This window comes from Poecilia mexicana, unplaced genomic scaffold (assembly GCF_051168715.1).
Source record: "Poecilia mexicana isolate PSO_F unplaced genomic scaffold, ASM5116871v1 scaffold_11, whole genome shotgun sequence".
Lineage (NCBI taxonomy): Eukaryota > Metazoa > Chordata > Actinopteri > Cyprinodontiformes > Poeciliidae > Poecilia > Poecilia mexicana.
In genome coordinates, this window is record NW_028263380.1 from 2915206 (window position 1) to 2930087 (window position 14882).

General features: G+C 40.5%; 1 protein-coding gene across 1 annotated transcript in view; it reads left to right on the forward strand.

The window, feature by feature from the left end:
* Positions 1-14882, forward strand: part of LOC106928785 (receptor-type tyrosine-protein phosphatase U-like) — a 150740-nt gene that overhangs the window by 52998 nt on the left and 82860 nt on the right. The window contains exons 5-7 of the mRNA XM_088009932.1: positions 1484-1755; positions 12009-12090; positions 14124-14239. Coding sequence (XP_087866058.1) covers positions 1484-1755; positions 12009-12090; positions 14124-14239 — 470 coding nt within the window. The remainder of the gene's footprint in view (positions 1-1483; positions 1756-12008; positions 12091-14123; positions 14240-14882) is intronic.

A 14882-nucleotide genomic window follows, 5' to 3' on the forward strand; every position in this document is an offset into this window, starting at 1 on the left:
TGATGACAATCTAAGAGTGCCTTGATGAGGTCAGATTAGCTGAAGGTTCTGGAAGCAGGTCGGTCGCTCATCAGCTGGAGCCGCTTTACCGTGTCAATGAGAGAATCTTCATCAGTGTGGATGGAGTGTCAGCATGGAGTAGCATGAGATGAAGTGGTGCTCTTATTGGGTCACTAGCTGCACTTCCATTGACCATAAAATTACGCAAATTGAAATTATGAAAATAAATTCTAGTTTCAAAAACTGTGAAGAAGACAGGATGTGGAGGATGATTGTTGATTTGTTTTTGGGGGTGTTTTTTGGTCAGTGTCCAGCTGGCTCCAGCAGAGCTGTCTTAGCATCACAGTTCATAAAAAAGTTGTGCGTCATTCCAACATGTTGAATCCGTAACTCTTCTGTAAAATTACCAACTACAATTAACCCAATACAGAGCACACATAGCCGCTCTCAAGTAGGCGGGGCTTATTGCTCCAATGCCTGAATAAAATGCCGAGGTCTCCTCTGATTGGCTGATAGATGACTAGCGCTAGCACCATGATAAATTATGAATATATCTCATATAAGGGTTTACATCTGTCACTGCCATGACTTTAATGACATGCTGTTAGATAACTAACACAACTCAAAATTTGATTTGTGTTAGATCAGCATGTTGTCTTTAGACTCTTCTGCTAGTTGTTGAATACAGACAGATTCTATAAAATATAAATGTTTCCCATCAATATTGAAGATCATTTAAACTTCCACATGTGGCACTTTCTCATGTAAAAAGAGCAACTCTTTGGAGGTTTGAGTTTTTACATAAGCAACACTTTGGCAGATAAAAACTTCCCAACTCAGCTCCAGCTCAGCATTAGTTTGAAAGCACCAACTTATTTCTCCTCTATCTTACGCCAGGTGCCCTTCTTGTCCAGGGTGAGTCTGCTGTGCTGCAAAAATAGAAAAAGCCGCTGATACATCTGTAAAACCTCGTTCTGAGATGAAAGTCCAATCTGACACCTGGTGCAGTTCTGAGGACAGAAAGTGATAGAGGCAAAGGTGGAAGAGAGCAGGTAGCAGCGCGGAGACACCAAATTCAAACAAATAGCCTGACAGCAACTAACAGATATTCTGAGAAGCATCCTTGAACCTGTCAGCGCTGGCACTTGGGTTCTGTACCGGGGGTTTAAAAATAGGAAGATGGCAGGCAATCTTCGGCGGCTGAAAACTAATATGACATTTCTATCCTAGGAGTGTTCCAGTTGAAGCCCGACCAGTTAGATCCTGTTACTTTCTATATTTTGGCTTGTTTAGCTCTGTCTCACAGGTGAAAATGCTCTGATATCTGTTATATGTGAAATATGCATAGCTAAAGCTGCTTGGCAAGGTCATCTCTTTTTTTTATTTTTTATTAGTGTTGTAAACTTTCAAATCTCCTTTTACAGGCTCATGCTGCAGTAAGTAGAAGATGTCAGTGGTAATCACTTCCTGTTTTTCCCTCCAGGGTCCTTCATGATGGTCAATTCCTCTCAGCATTTGTGGGGCCAGCGAGCACAGCTGTATCTGCTCCCCCTGAGTGAGAACGACACGCACTGCATACAGTTCAGCTACTTCCTGTACAGCCGTGACGGCCACAGCCCGGGGGCCCTGCAGGTCTACATCCGGGTCAACGGCGGCCCCAAAGGCAGCGCCGTGTGGAATATCTCTGGCTCCCAGGGGCGACAGTGGCACCAGGTGGAGCTGGCCGTCAGCACCTTCTGGCCCAGCGATTACCAGGTTAGACAAATACATGGAAAACCCAACCCAAAGGTAAACCAGGTTGGGCTTTGTTAATGTCTGAAGATTGGGTCAGGATTTTTTTTATACTGTGGTGAAAGGTTACCTGGAAGTCAGTCATCTAGCGTCTAGTATCTTTAGAAGTTTGTTTTCTAGTTGTCAGAATGTTAACAGTTTAGTAGCAAAACACTGCATCCCTTTTTTCTTTCAGTTTTCATTTATACATTTAAGATTTAGCGCGTTATGTTTACAATTTGACAGCTAAAACCAATGAGCAAACAGCTGACCGTAGACATGTTGTAACGTGTCTGTAGTCAAAGGTTCAGTTTAAAGTGGTTTGTGGATTATGACTGTGAATGCTCAGTTGGAGATGAACTCCCTCTGTAGGGTGTCTGGCTTCTGCCTGCAGCAGATGAACTCTGTAAAAAGGTTTAGGTGGTTTGAGCATCAGATCAAAATGTCTTCTGGATGATTCAGTTTGGAGGTTTTTCAGGTTTACTTGACAGAGAACCAGTGGCAGAGCCAGACCATGTACCTGGACTGGATAAACTTTAGCTCCCCCCCTGACGAGTTGTAGAATGTTCCTATGGAAATAATGTCTACTTATCCCTGCTACACCTGCAGCCAGACTTTGGAAAAACTGAAAAGGCTGATGGATGGGATACCAGCTCTGCTCAGTCACTCTCTAAGCTCAACCACTTTCAAACCATAAAGACCCGTCTGCCTCCAAATTTCAGTAAAACACACCTGTTGTTTTGGCATGTTTTCATCTTTACTAATCCATATGTAGTGTGTGGATTCAGGTCTTCAGATTGTGTGGGTACTGGGGCCATCATGCCATTTTCTTTCACACAGCACCCAGTATTTGCCTCTTTTCTGCCAATGCATTTATGTAACTCTGCCAGCAAAACCTGCTGGTAATTATAGATTTTTCTCTCAAATCCAAGCAAACAGCCCACTTGCCAGCAGATATGGACCATATTTTGTCCACAGATAATAAAAAAATGCCTCAGTGTGATGCTCAAAAAAGAAGCAAAAGCCTCTAATTATATTATTACATTTAGAAAAACTGGGAAAAAGTATTTGCCTCCCTTGTCACATTTAAATATTTCAGATCATGAAATTAATTTTAACACTCAACAAAGATAATATGAGTACATACAAATCAGCTGTTTTCAAATGAGGGAAAAGCTATCCAAATCAACCCCATATGAAAATATAATTACTCCTTGTTTTTTTCTGCTGGAGCCACTCAGAGGTCGACTTGCTGGTGTCCATTGAATAATTTTTCATTATGAATTTATGGATGAATATGTTTTAAAAAGTTCCACTCCTCTCTCAACAGCTCACAAAATGCTTTCCTTACATTCGTATCAACGTGCTGTTTAACAAATATGCCCGTTTGTGTCGTTTTTGATCAGCAGTAACATTTTCTTCCTTTTCTGAAGCCTGCTGTGCTGTGGATGTTGTTGGCTCTTTCCTGATTTCCTGTCTACAAGAAAGTCAGTCAGAGTGATTTTGATTTGTAAGGCGGTGCTCTACACATGGCCGAGAAGTAAATATATTTATTTGATATTTACAAAAAATGTAAGGAAAATCTTTCCATCTGTCTTTCCTTTCTGTTTCTTTTTATTTCTCTCTTTCACTCTCTTTTCTGTCCTCCTTTGTTTCCTTCTTTCTTTGTTTCTTTCCTTCTGTTTTTTTAATTCTTTCAGTTCTCTATCTTCCTTTAAGATAAAAATCAAACAGGATTGATCAGAAAATGATTGCTTTAAAATTATTAGGGATCATTATGAAACACTGAAAACATAAGAAGCATCAGAAAACATCTGAAATTATTGCCAAATAAAAAGACTGTCGTTTACTTAGCATTTTAAGTGACCAGATAGCATGCCTTGACCAATCAAAATGCTTGAAAAATGCATAACGGCAGCCAGCCAAATCAGTGACAACCTTTTAAATTTAATTGAGAAAAATCCACATTTTATGGTTTTCATTACATCTCCAGGGCTAGTGGAGAGGCGTTAGTCCGATGATTTCCATGTGTTTTCACTGGAGCTGCCACATGTTTACCAAGCTACTTTAGACTCAGTTTAATCCTTCATGGTGGTTTACGGTGTAGTTTAGTTTCTATGCTCCCACTCAACATGCATGTTTAAATAGAGCAGATTTGCTGCTGTGTTGTACAACAAGCCGTTTCAATCGCGGTGTAATTTCTGGGTTGCATGTTTAGCTTGTGCCGTTATTTACTGGTCCATTTACCTGAGTGCTGCACTGTGATCAATAGCTCAGTTTGATGCCTCCATCGGTGCTGATGCATAATTAGTGGTATTGTGGAGCTTGTAAGATTCTCACGGCTGCATAGAGCCTTTCCTCACCTCATTACAGCTGATAGTTTATTTTTTAATGCGGTCCGTCTTCTTAGTGATTCCCCCCCTCTCGCTCCACCCCCCCTGCCCTCTCCCTGAAACTGTTGGTAATGAGGAGGCAGTGGCTGTAGGAGCATGAGTTTTGCCCAAGAGTCAATTGACCTCAATTCCATTTGACCCAGTGTGTTCAAGGTGGAGATTGAGTGGTGGTGGGTGTTTGCTTCCATAACCTTGGTGCACTCTGAGGCCCACCTCAATAAATCAAGAGCTAGTTAATGGATTACAGGCCTGAAGAGATCAATGAGGACAGCCTGCGCCGCACCGTCCTCAGCTCTCCTGTCCTCATTGCTGGCACCAACAGCCAAGCTGATAATTAAAGTAATGATTTATTTTCCCTTTAGTGTGGATGTTGGAAAGTTTGGCAAAGCCAGAGGACTAGGGACAGGAGATCTCAGTGGAGTGAGCTGATTCGTACAGTCTGGTTTAGATTAGGGTCTACTGTTGATGGAAGTTCTCCCAGCAGGCAAAGAGACAGACTTCCTTAAGTTTCCTGTGAAGCTGAATCGTCTGCAGCAGATATTGAAACAGGAGCATCCACATGGATCAGGAACAAAGATTGTCTGCTTCATCAAAAGAGACAGGAATGAGTTTCTTATTACAGACGCAGCTTTTCTGGATGGTTGGTGAAGTATTGATGTGATTGAGACGGGACCATTCTAGTCTCAATCACCATGTTTCACTCAATATGTTCCACTGATTTCATCCAGATCTAGTTTGGGATCTTTCTCCTGTTTGAACAGCCAGTTCCACCCATGTTTCAGCCAGAAGTTGTTGATTAATGATGACATTGATGAGATCCGAGGATTTTCTAATCACTGCACCAACTTTGAGCAACGCATAAATACCAGTAAAGTGACACGGACCCTGAAGATGTAGCTACTACCACCATGTTGGACACTTAGTGCAACATTCTTAAGTTTGAAATCAGAACCTTGACCTTTCCAAACACACTTCTTGACGTTGTAGCACAAGAGTTCAGTCTACATCTAATCTGAACCTAAAACTTTATTTTTCCCCAAATGGGGTTTGTCTTGGGTTGTTTGAGGAGCTGCAAATTTTGACTGAGCTTGAAAGTGTTTTATTTAAGAAATCACTTTTTTTCCTGGTCTTCTTCCTCTATGTCCACTTTTTCTTAATTCAGTTGAGTTTGGCTTGTTTATACCACCTCAGTTCATGACATGTCATCTAAAGGCACCTTACAACAGAAAGGTCAATTCAGGAATACCTTCATAATGGTGAATATAACATAAACTGGAACTAGATTAAATGCTTTTTTAAATGAAGGAATAATCAACAAACTTACAACAAATAAAATTGCATAATCAAATCATTCCAATGAAAGGTTATTTTCAAGACATTTTAGTCTTCCAAAACACCAAACATTACAACCATGTACAACTAACATGAGGTGATCACCATGTGGATCTGCTGAGGTGTTGCCTCAAAAGCCTTCAGCCAGACAGGCTTGGTGTCTCTTGTCTTCCTGATGACGATAACCTGAAGATCTCCCAGGAGGCTTAGAAGAGGTTACTACCTCGACAGAAACTTTCAAAAGTGAGTCTATAACTCAACCTTAAGGTTGTTTCTGGTTTAGGAGTAGATTAACAAAAGGACTCCAACTACATTCAGCAGCCTGTGAATCTTTACCAAACTCTTCTATGGTTCTGGTTGTGGTTCGTTCTGCCTCCACAGAACCAGAACCAGAACATGTAGAAGCAACATTCAGCTTCTATCCACCACAAATCTGGAACAAACTTCTAGGAAACGGCAAAACAACTTTAAATCTAGACTAAAAACCCACCTGGTTAGAGCTGCTGTTGAACCATAACAAATTACCAAAACTTTACTGACCAACATTTTTTATGTGTATTGGTGATGGCACTTGATAAAATGTATGTTTATGACTGGTTTCTCAATTGGTGACTGTTTCTATGATTTTTACTTCACCATTCTTCCTGGTCTGCAGTTATCGGTGTTGCTGGTGTACCTTTCCTGACCAAACCTTTTCTCTCAATGTTCCATATAAATGGTGCAGCCCTTTGTGACCAGATTCTAATAAAGTGACACCAACCCAACAAAAACAGCCCTTAATATCATCTTCCTTTCTGTGGCTCGGTGGTAGGGTAGTTGCCTTGCAATCGGAAGGTTGTAGGTTTGATTCCAGCTTCTTCTTGTCACGTTGATGTGCCCAGGGCAAGGTCCCTAATCCCAACCTGCCTACCAATCAGAGTATTGGTGTAAAATTGTGTCTGTAGTGTGAAGTACTTTCAGTGGTCAGTATAACTGGGAAAAAGTATTCTCTTCTTTTGTCCCCGCCGACACCGAGCTCAGAGCTCGGCAAAAGCCCCGCAGGGTCGGCTCCACTCCTCTCACCGCGCCGCATAGCCGATAAAGATCTGTGTCAGGTGCTGCCAGCCGACACATCGGCCCAAGAGCTGCAGCTCCTCCCAGGCAAAGGACGCTTCAAAGGGGCTTTAGGGGAGAATGTGTGTGTGTGAGAGAGAGAGGGAGAATGTGCTTAAAGTGGATGAGATAAAAAATAAAAAAAAAATTCTGCCAGTAATCATGGAGCGCCTCAGGAGGGGCACAGGCTGCACAGATATGATGGACTGTGATCAGAGGTGTTCTTGGCCTTGAGCATTACTTCTGAGAAACTTCTAGTCAATACTTCTAGCTTCCACATCACTGTTGTTAAAACTATGGGCGCCTTTTTAGCTATTAATTAGAATATTTCCAAGTCTATCCAAGCATTTAACCGTAGAAGGGATGAAAGACCTCTTACATATATTGATCCGTTGAGCGGCAGTAAAAGCAAAGTGCCACTGCAGCAAAGCAAAGCAAAGCAAAGCAAATTTCCCATCAGTCATTTAGGTGTCACTCCTCTGACTTCTGGGATTGGGTATTGCCCTCCAATCGAGGTGGAAGAGAGGCAGTGGAAAGAAAATGACTAAATGACACATAAAAACCAACACTTTATATCCAGAGTAATTGGTTTGTAGACTTGTTTCCGCTAAGTGGCAGATTCTGGTTTTAGTCTACAGTTTTGCTTCTTATCTTAACTATTATCTGCTCAACTTTCTCTTTCAATCTCATAAGTATCCTTGTATCATGTAGACTTTTACTAGGCCATTCTAACACATGCCATGAACTAAATCACACCAGACTGCTCAGTCTGTGTGATAGTCAAAAGAGAAAAAGTGCAAATGATTCATTGGGATGTAACAGTAAAACTTTTTAAACCTGTAAATAATGCTTACTTGTCAGCTTCACAGGCTTATTCTTTTTCAAAAGGTATAGCATTTTAAAATTTTTGTGCGTAATTTGCAGCAATATTGTTTATTTATCTCCTCAGAAAACATGAAAAGTTCATAACATTTCGCATTCACAGCAAACCAGAGTCACTGTGTCCTGACCCACAGACACTTACAGTGGATTATCAGGGCTAGACTAATAGGTTTTTGTTTGTTTTTTAATAATAAAGTCATAATTATATCAGAACTCCACACCAAACTGTGTTAAAATTAGAAAAACTGAGCATCTTGTGAAATTATACTTGGTTTGGTTTTACAAATAAAGAAAATGTTCATCTTTTAACACATCAACATGAAGTTATTATCAGCAGCAGGACTTTAAAACAATCATTTAAGTGAATGTCTCTCAGAGGAAGAACCACAGACTTATTGAGCCATTCATATTTGAACTTGTTAACCATAAAAGCTTTTTGTCATTACAACTTTTTATTAAATGTTTTTACAACTTTATTCCAACAATAGCAAATGCAGCTTTATTCTGCCAATAGCTACTATTTTATGACTTTATTCTTGTATTTATTTATTTATTTAAATCTCTTTCTCTGGCCATCATACTCAGTCATACTTGTTTTACTAATCTCTGCCGCCATTCTTTTTCCACTGTCACAAATGTCTCCATTTGTCCTCTATGAAGGTTCATACTGGCATGTTTAAAAAACATCCTTTCCTCCTCAGTCAGCTCTGTACTCCAGCTACCTGTGCTGGTTCTCCTGGCTTTAACAAGCAGCTGGTCAGTTAATTTGAACACTGCTGCCACCTACTGACCGGAGGCCTGTTTATCAGTCAAGTATGAATATGAATGTATACATCTGTTGCTGTAATGTGACGACATGTGAAGGAGTTGAGGGGGTGTGGATACTTTTGGCTTTCTGGTGTGTTGGTTAGGTTGGGTAAATGTTTTCCCCCTGCAGGCCGGTTGCTTCCGCAGCGCTGCATCTCATGAGCCAAGCAGGAAGCAGCAGCAGGTGGACATTATAATCCTTGCTTGTTTTTTTTTTCCTTTCTCTTTTTCATCCGTCCTCCTAACCATCTATGCTCAGAGCGGAGCTCCTCCTCTGAGGTGGATTTGTTTCTCATGTCACTTTCTTTGGTTACCGCTGATGACACAGAGCCCTCTTCATGTGAGCCGGCCCCCCTGCTGCTCCCCTCGAATGAAAACTCGCTTCTCCCTTCACAGATTGTTCCTTTGCCTTGTCACATGCTCCATTTCTTGTTCTTTTCCTGGTGCCCATTTTTGTTAACAACAAAAGAAGAAGCTGAGAGAGATGACAGTAGAACGAAATCACCTTCAGCTGGATATGTTCGTTTGGACAAATCCCGACTTTTCTGTTGTTTGCAGAGAAAAAGTTTTTTTTAAGGACACTGTTGTGTGGGTAAGAGGTTGAAACTTTGCTGTAAAATATTTAAGATGCCATTACCCATGGTGTGGCATATATTAATAGTGTGACTTTTTTCCTGCCATCTCTCTTCCCTTGCTATATTTTTTCTCCTTCTGGATCTTTTCAGCCTGGTTATTGCCTTATGATTTCCAATTCTCATCTCTCCTTCTGGGATTTCTCCCATTAAGATGGATTCCACTGGTAGAATTTCACCTGGGCCAATCAGCAAATAGGACAATTCAATTGAATTCAGTTTATTTAGCACCAATTTATAACAAATGTCATCTCAAGGCACTTAACAAGTTGTGCACAATGACACAGATTTTTTGTCTGTCTGTAGTTTTATCAGTGGCAGCAGAGGAAGTGGAGGAAGCCGTTCAGTCAGTGTTGGCCACGCTTCTAAATATTGAATTAACCTCAATAGCCACTACGTTCAGATCAGTCCTTCTCTCTTCGAAGTGGAGGATGGTTGTTTACAGCGCAGGGAATTTCCAGTAAGCTTCTTACAAATGTCGCGGCCAAACGTTAGCGGCTGGGTAGAATTTAAAACCTCAGCAGAGGCCACGCCTCCAGGAAGAAGAAATCGTTTCTCAGTAGCTGAGGGTCCAGACTCTCTGGATGAAGTAAAGCGTAGAAAAAAGGACTGTATTTTTTTCTTTTTTATCAGGCTAGCATCTTTTATATGTTTGCATAAAACACACACACCTTTTGAATATGAGCACATAGAAGCGAACAGTTCAACTTTCCCAGGTAGCTTCAGCATCCTGGAAATCTGACTGCAAAATTTCAGTAAATGGTAAAAATGACAAAATTTGTTAGCCTGAAATCTGTGACCTTGTTCAGCAGGTTCAAAAAACATAATTGAATGAATTGAAAAATGACCCAAACAGAATCTTAATATATCTACGCAGCACCAAGACATTCTAAATTAAACTTTTCTGCAATCATACAAACTCAAAGTACATAACAAAATGTATTTAAGGGCTTAAACAGCAGATTCTGTATATGTTCCCCTCAATATTCTGAAAAAATTTGTGGCATAACATTGCCTTGTTTATTTGTAGTACTATATTTCCCTTGTGTTTTATTGGGCAGAGTTTTACGGGCGGCCATTGTTTCTCTTCGTCAAGCAAACTGTCTAATCTGCAGTTGTGCATGCCGTGCTGGGATTGAGTTTTAGCAATTTGCATAATAGCTTAGTGTTTGCATACGCACAGGTATTGGACACTGATGCTTGTTTTTTGGCTGTGCATGTTACAAACACACACACGCACACACACTCTCTGAGTGAGTGCAGATGCAGAGGAGCTTAGTGTCTCAGCGCAAAGCTGAGCAAATCGATGCTGGTGGGTGCGTTGACGCGTGATGAATTGAGGAGTTAATCGGTCAGACGTCCCTAATGACCCGACATATGAATGAAAAATAAAAATAAATTAGTGGAAAGAAAAGCTTAGCCTGTATCCATCCACCAAAGCCTTCAGCATTATTGATTGGCCCCCGGCACTCAGAGCCTGAAGCATGGCGAACACTGCAAATCTCCCGGCCATCTAAGCGCACGCTCACAGGCGCTGGGCTGCGGACAGATGACCGGCAGCGGTAATGTGCACACCTCATGTCAGAGGCATATACCGCTGTCATATTAGCACCTGCTAGCTCAGACAGAGCGGGTCAGTAAAATGTGAAGGCTTTCACAGGGGATGGTTTGCAATTAATCCTGGGGATCGTAGAATGACTGTGGTGCATGCTGGGAAGTCACTTTGAGGTGTGCGCCCAGCTCACTTAGATGAGTGAGTTCATGTTTAGGCTGTGTTAAAGGATTCCTGCTGTGTTCCTCTGGGTCTAATGAAAGTACCAGCTGGAGAAGCGGGTCTAATGAAACCTGTAGTATTTATTTCTAAATCTGAATCTAAGAAATAGTTCCCAACTTTTACTCAGGTGATGTGTTCATTTACAGTACATGATGCAACCATCAGCCAGACTGTCCTCTAGAGCTTTTACACAATAAATAAAAAATAGTGTAAAAGCTCATGCGATCCAGCATCTTCAGATAAATTCTAATCAAAATGTTGAAGCACCATCTTAGTCTTTTCCTAGTGTCAAAAGAGAAAATTATTAAAAAACTGCGTTTGAAAACCAGTTTTTGATGAATTCATTGAGTCAAATTGGAAAAAAATGGTACTATATAAAACCCTCCAAACAGTCTGAAATGAACATCATTATGTTGAACATAGCTGTCTACCTAATAGGGCTGTAGCGATACACTAATGTCATGATACAATATAATACACGATATTCTGCTCACAATACTATATAAATCATGATATTCAGCAAACTATACGATTCAATACATTTTTACAATTTTCTGAAAGGTTTTAGAGGGACAGTGATTTTGATGACATTCTGAGACAGTTCCATAAACTTTAATTGAATTAATTGAACTGATAGTGTAATACTGGTGTAATAAATGTTGTTTTCGTTATACATTTGTTATGTATTTGCTTTGTTTGAATGTTATTTGGTATTTAGTTATGCAGAAAAGGAACCTTTTTTGTCTTATTCACTTATATTACATAATGTAATTTATCTATTTCATTACATTATTTAATTGTAACTGTCATGTGTGACAGCTGTCATTTAATTCATGTGGATTTGACATAAAACTCAAAATAGGATTTAATGTATTGATACTCGCGGATGAAAAATCAATACTTTCTGAGGAAAAAATATTGATAAATATCGCAGAATCGACAAAAAATACACAGCCCTATTACCTAATAGTTTTTACACAGCAAAACTTATCAAACAGTAAATAATGTGAGTCTTTGGTTTATGTTTAATGCAAAAATCAAGACAGTTTTCAAGTGTTACTGATATCTCGTCACTGTTTTCCCAGAAACTACAGAATCATATCAATGAAATCGTGTGGTCATGTTCTTATAGGATCATAGGATTATTAATGAAACAGTTACTCATCATCTAACTGCCTCTAGACTGGATTCTTGTATTATGGATTGTTTGAATTCAGCCAGGCTTGTATTAGGTTACCCCTTCTCTCTTAATTTCTAACTTCCAATCAGTGTGCTTGTCAAGGTGTAAAGCTCTGTAGTCATTTAATTTCTCCATGATCTCCTCAGGTCATCTTTGAAGCGACCGTTTCCGAAGAGCGGCAGGGTTACATCGCCTTGGATGACACCGTGCTGCTCAACTATCCCTGCTGTAAGTAGCAGATTCTACAGTGTTCACAGCCTACCTACTGACCCTCACTGACCCCTCTGAAAGCATCCAGCTGACCTGTCCAGAAAACTCCACATCGTCCCAGAAGTGACTAGACCACAATGCATTCTGCTAATGGAGGAGAATACATAAGCACAGACAGCCTGTAGCTGTCAGGCTGCCGGAGGTGCAGCTTTGCAGCGGGGTGCCGTCTCTTTTGTCCTGCTGAATGCCTGACCTTTTCATCCGGTCTTCAAGCTCCCAGATGGGAACTTGTAAAACTACTGCGATGCCACAGGCGAAGGACAGCCAGTAGCTGCTCTGGCAGAGAACATTATGTAGCTGGAATTTGGTTGAACATTATACTCAGTCTTTTGCTATGTCGCCTTCATTGTTAGGGAAATGATCTTTTCACTGTCCTTATCATCATCAGTTATGTTTGTGCTGTTGATCCAGACATGCAGAATGGATCACTAGGAAGGTTGGTAGGAATTTCATGCTTAAGTTCCAATGTGGTCCACATCTCACAAAGCTCCTTTCTTGGTCCACTGTCCCCCATCATCCGCTGACTCCAGTTTGTACAGTAATAAACCACGGTGCTTATATGGATGATACTCAGCTCTGCATTTCTGTTACCACATGGCTACAGTTCCCATGTTGTTGCAGATGACATTGGAAAGAGTCACATAAACAAGACGCAGTTGGTCAGCGCGGTGCACAGCAATGCTCACCTGTCACCATTACATCACTCATTACAGGGTGGCCTAGATCTGCCTGCTGTGCAGCATAATAGTGTTCTAAAAGCAGTAAAGGTTGTGAAGCTCGTCCTATGAAAATGAATATCTGGTGTGCACTAGTTACTTTCTCATGTGCACCAGATCTCTTGCACAAGAGAAAGTTTCTTTTTTATTTTTTTCATTCAGTGTCTCTTTTGGAGCTCCAGAATATAAATCTACATATATAATTCTATCATATGCTGCCAACCTGAGAAATCCTTGCCTCTCTCTTCCCACCCTGTAGATATTTTTTTCTAGATTCACCACTGCCCACATTGAATGTTTTTTGTCAATTCCAGGATGTCTGGACGTCAGTTTGTGACGTTAAGCTTAAACAGATTTGGGTTATGAAGCAGGACGATGATTCAAAACTCACCAGCAAGTCAAACAATAAAAGAAGTGTAACTTTTTCAGAGTCAGGCAAGACTTAAATCCAATTGAGCAATTTGGCATGACATTTGAAGGACCGATAATGCTCAGAAACCCTCATAGATAGATGAATAGACAGACCTTTAATCTTAACTAAATACAATATAATTATGGCTACAGGTTTTTTCCCTTTTGTGTTGTTGCATTTTTAGAAATGTGGCCTAACCAAAGCCGTGCTGCTACAACACATCATCTAAAAATACCAGCATTTTGAACTGTCGCTGGTAGTGATGGCTGCCAAGATCCACTCTTTTAGTGAGAACTGGTATATTTTTATAATAAATAAATAAATGTAGAAAAATGTTAATGAATGATAATGTGGCGTATTTATGACCTCATGAAATTCAGATATCCGTTTTCTGGTGCTCATGAAAAGCAAGACTGACTGTGAAGTATAAATCACTGAATCCTTGCTAGATAAAAAAAAAAAAAAAATGGAGGGACCTGAAACTTTCAAAATCGGCACACTTACTGATTTATTTTTAGTTTGGAATCTAAACTCAGCCTCTGCTCCACTCTTCCCTCTTTGGAGCGAGATGCATTTGCACGGTGACTCAGTTTCCTGGGCTGAGGGACGGTGCTTCAAAAATCACATCAAGGTTGGTGCAACGTTGTGATTTTTCTTTCCTTTATTTTTGCCAGAGAGAAAAAAATAATCAAAAACAATTCCAATATTTACCTGAATATAAATGGATACAGAAGAACTTGTTAGTTGTTGCAGAGGTTCTGAGTAAGCTTCCCTCCATCTTTGTTTTCATCTTAGACAGCATCACTGAACTCCAGAAGTGCTGCGCTGATCCGAGTCTTTCCTCTCTGTCTGCACTTCAACAGACAAGGTGCCTCATTTCTCTCGGCTGGGAGACGTGGAGGTGAACGCCGGGCAGAACGCCTCGTTTCAGTGTGTCGCCACGGGCAAAGTGTCTGAGACGGAGCCGTTCGTGCTTGAGGTAAGAAGACATGGGCGACTGAGGGATTTCTTATTGTCATCTTTGATTAAAATATTGATCTTGAACAACTCTAAGAGAAAATAAATGGTGCAGATAAAAAATATCTAATTTTCTGTTTAATTCAAAAACACAACTGATGGTCCTGGTCTCTTCAAATGTTGAATCCCAGCTATTTTGCTCTAACATGGCCTCCTCCTGTCTTCCTGTGCAATTCCCCTCGATTAAAATATCTTTTCACAGACAGTCGGTCTGGGTTTTCTCCTGTTCACTTGGATTTCTCTGGTAGAATTTCAGAACAGAAGTTGTGAACAATGATGCCATTTTTCTGAATTGTAGACAACCTGTAGTTTTAGCAAAAGTGAATGAAGCCGTTAAGTTCATGTTGGTTAAGCTTCCAAATATTGAATTATCATTAACAGCTGTGTTATTCAGATCGGCCTTTCTCTCTTCACAGTGGAGGATGGTTGTTTACAGCGCAGACGGTTTCCAATAAGCATTGTATACGTCATATACGTCAGCCAAACGTTAGAGATTGGGTGGAATTTTAATCTTCAACAGAGGCCACGCCTCCAGGAAGCAATTGTTTCTCAATAGTGGAGGGTCCAGTCTCTGTGGACGAAGCGAGACGCAGAACAAGAAGCTA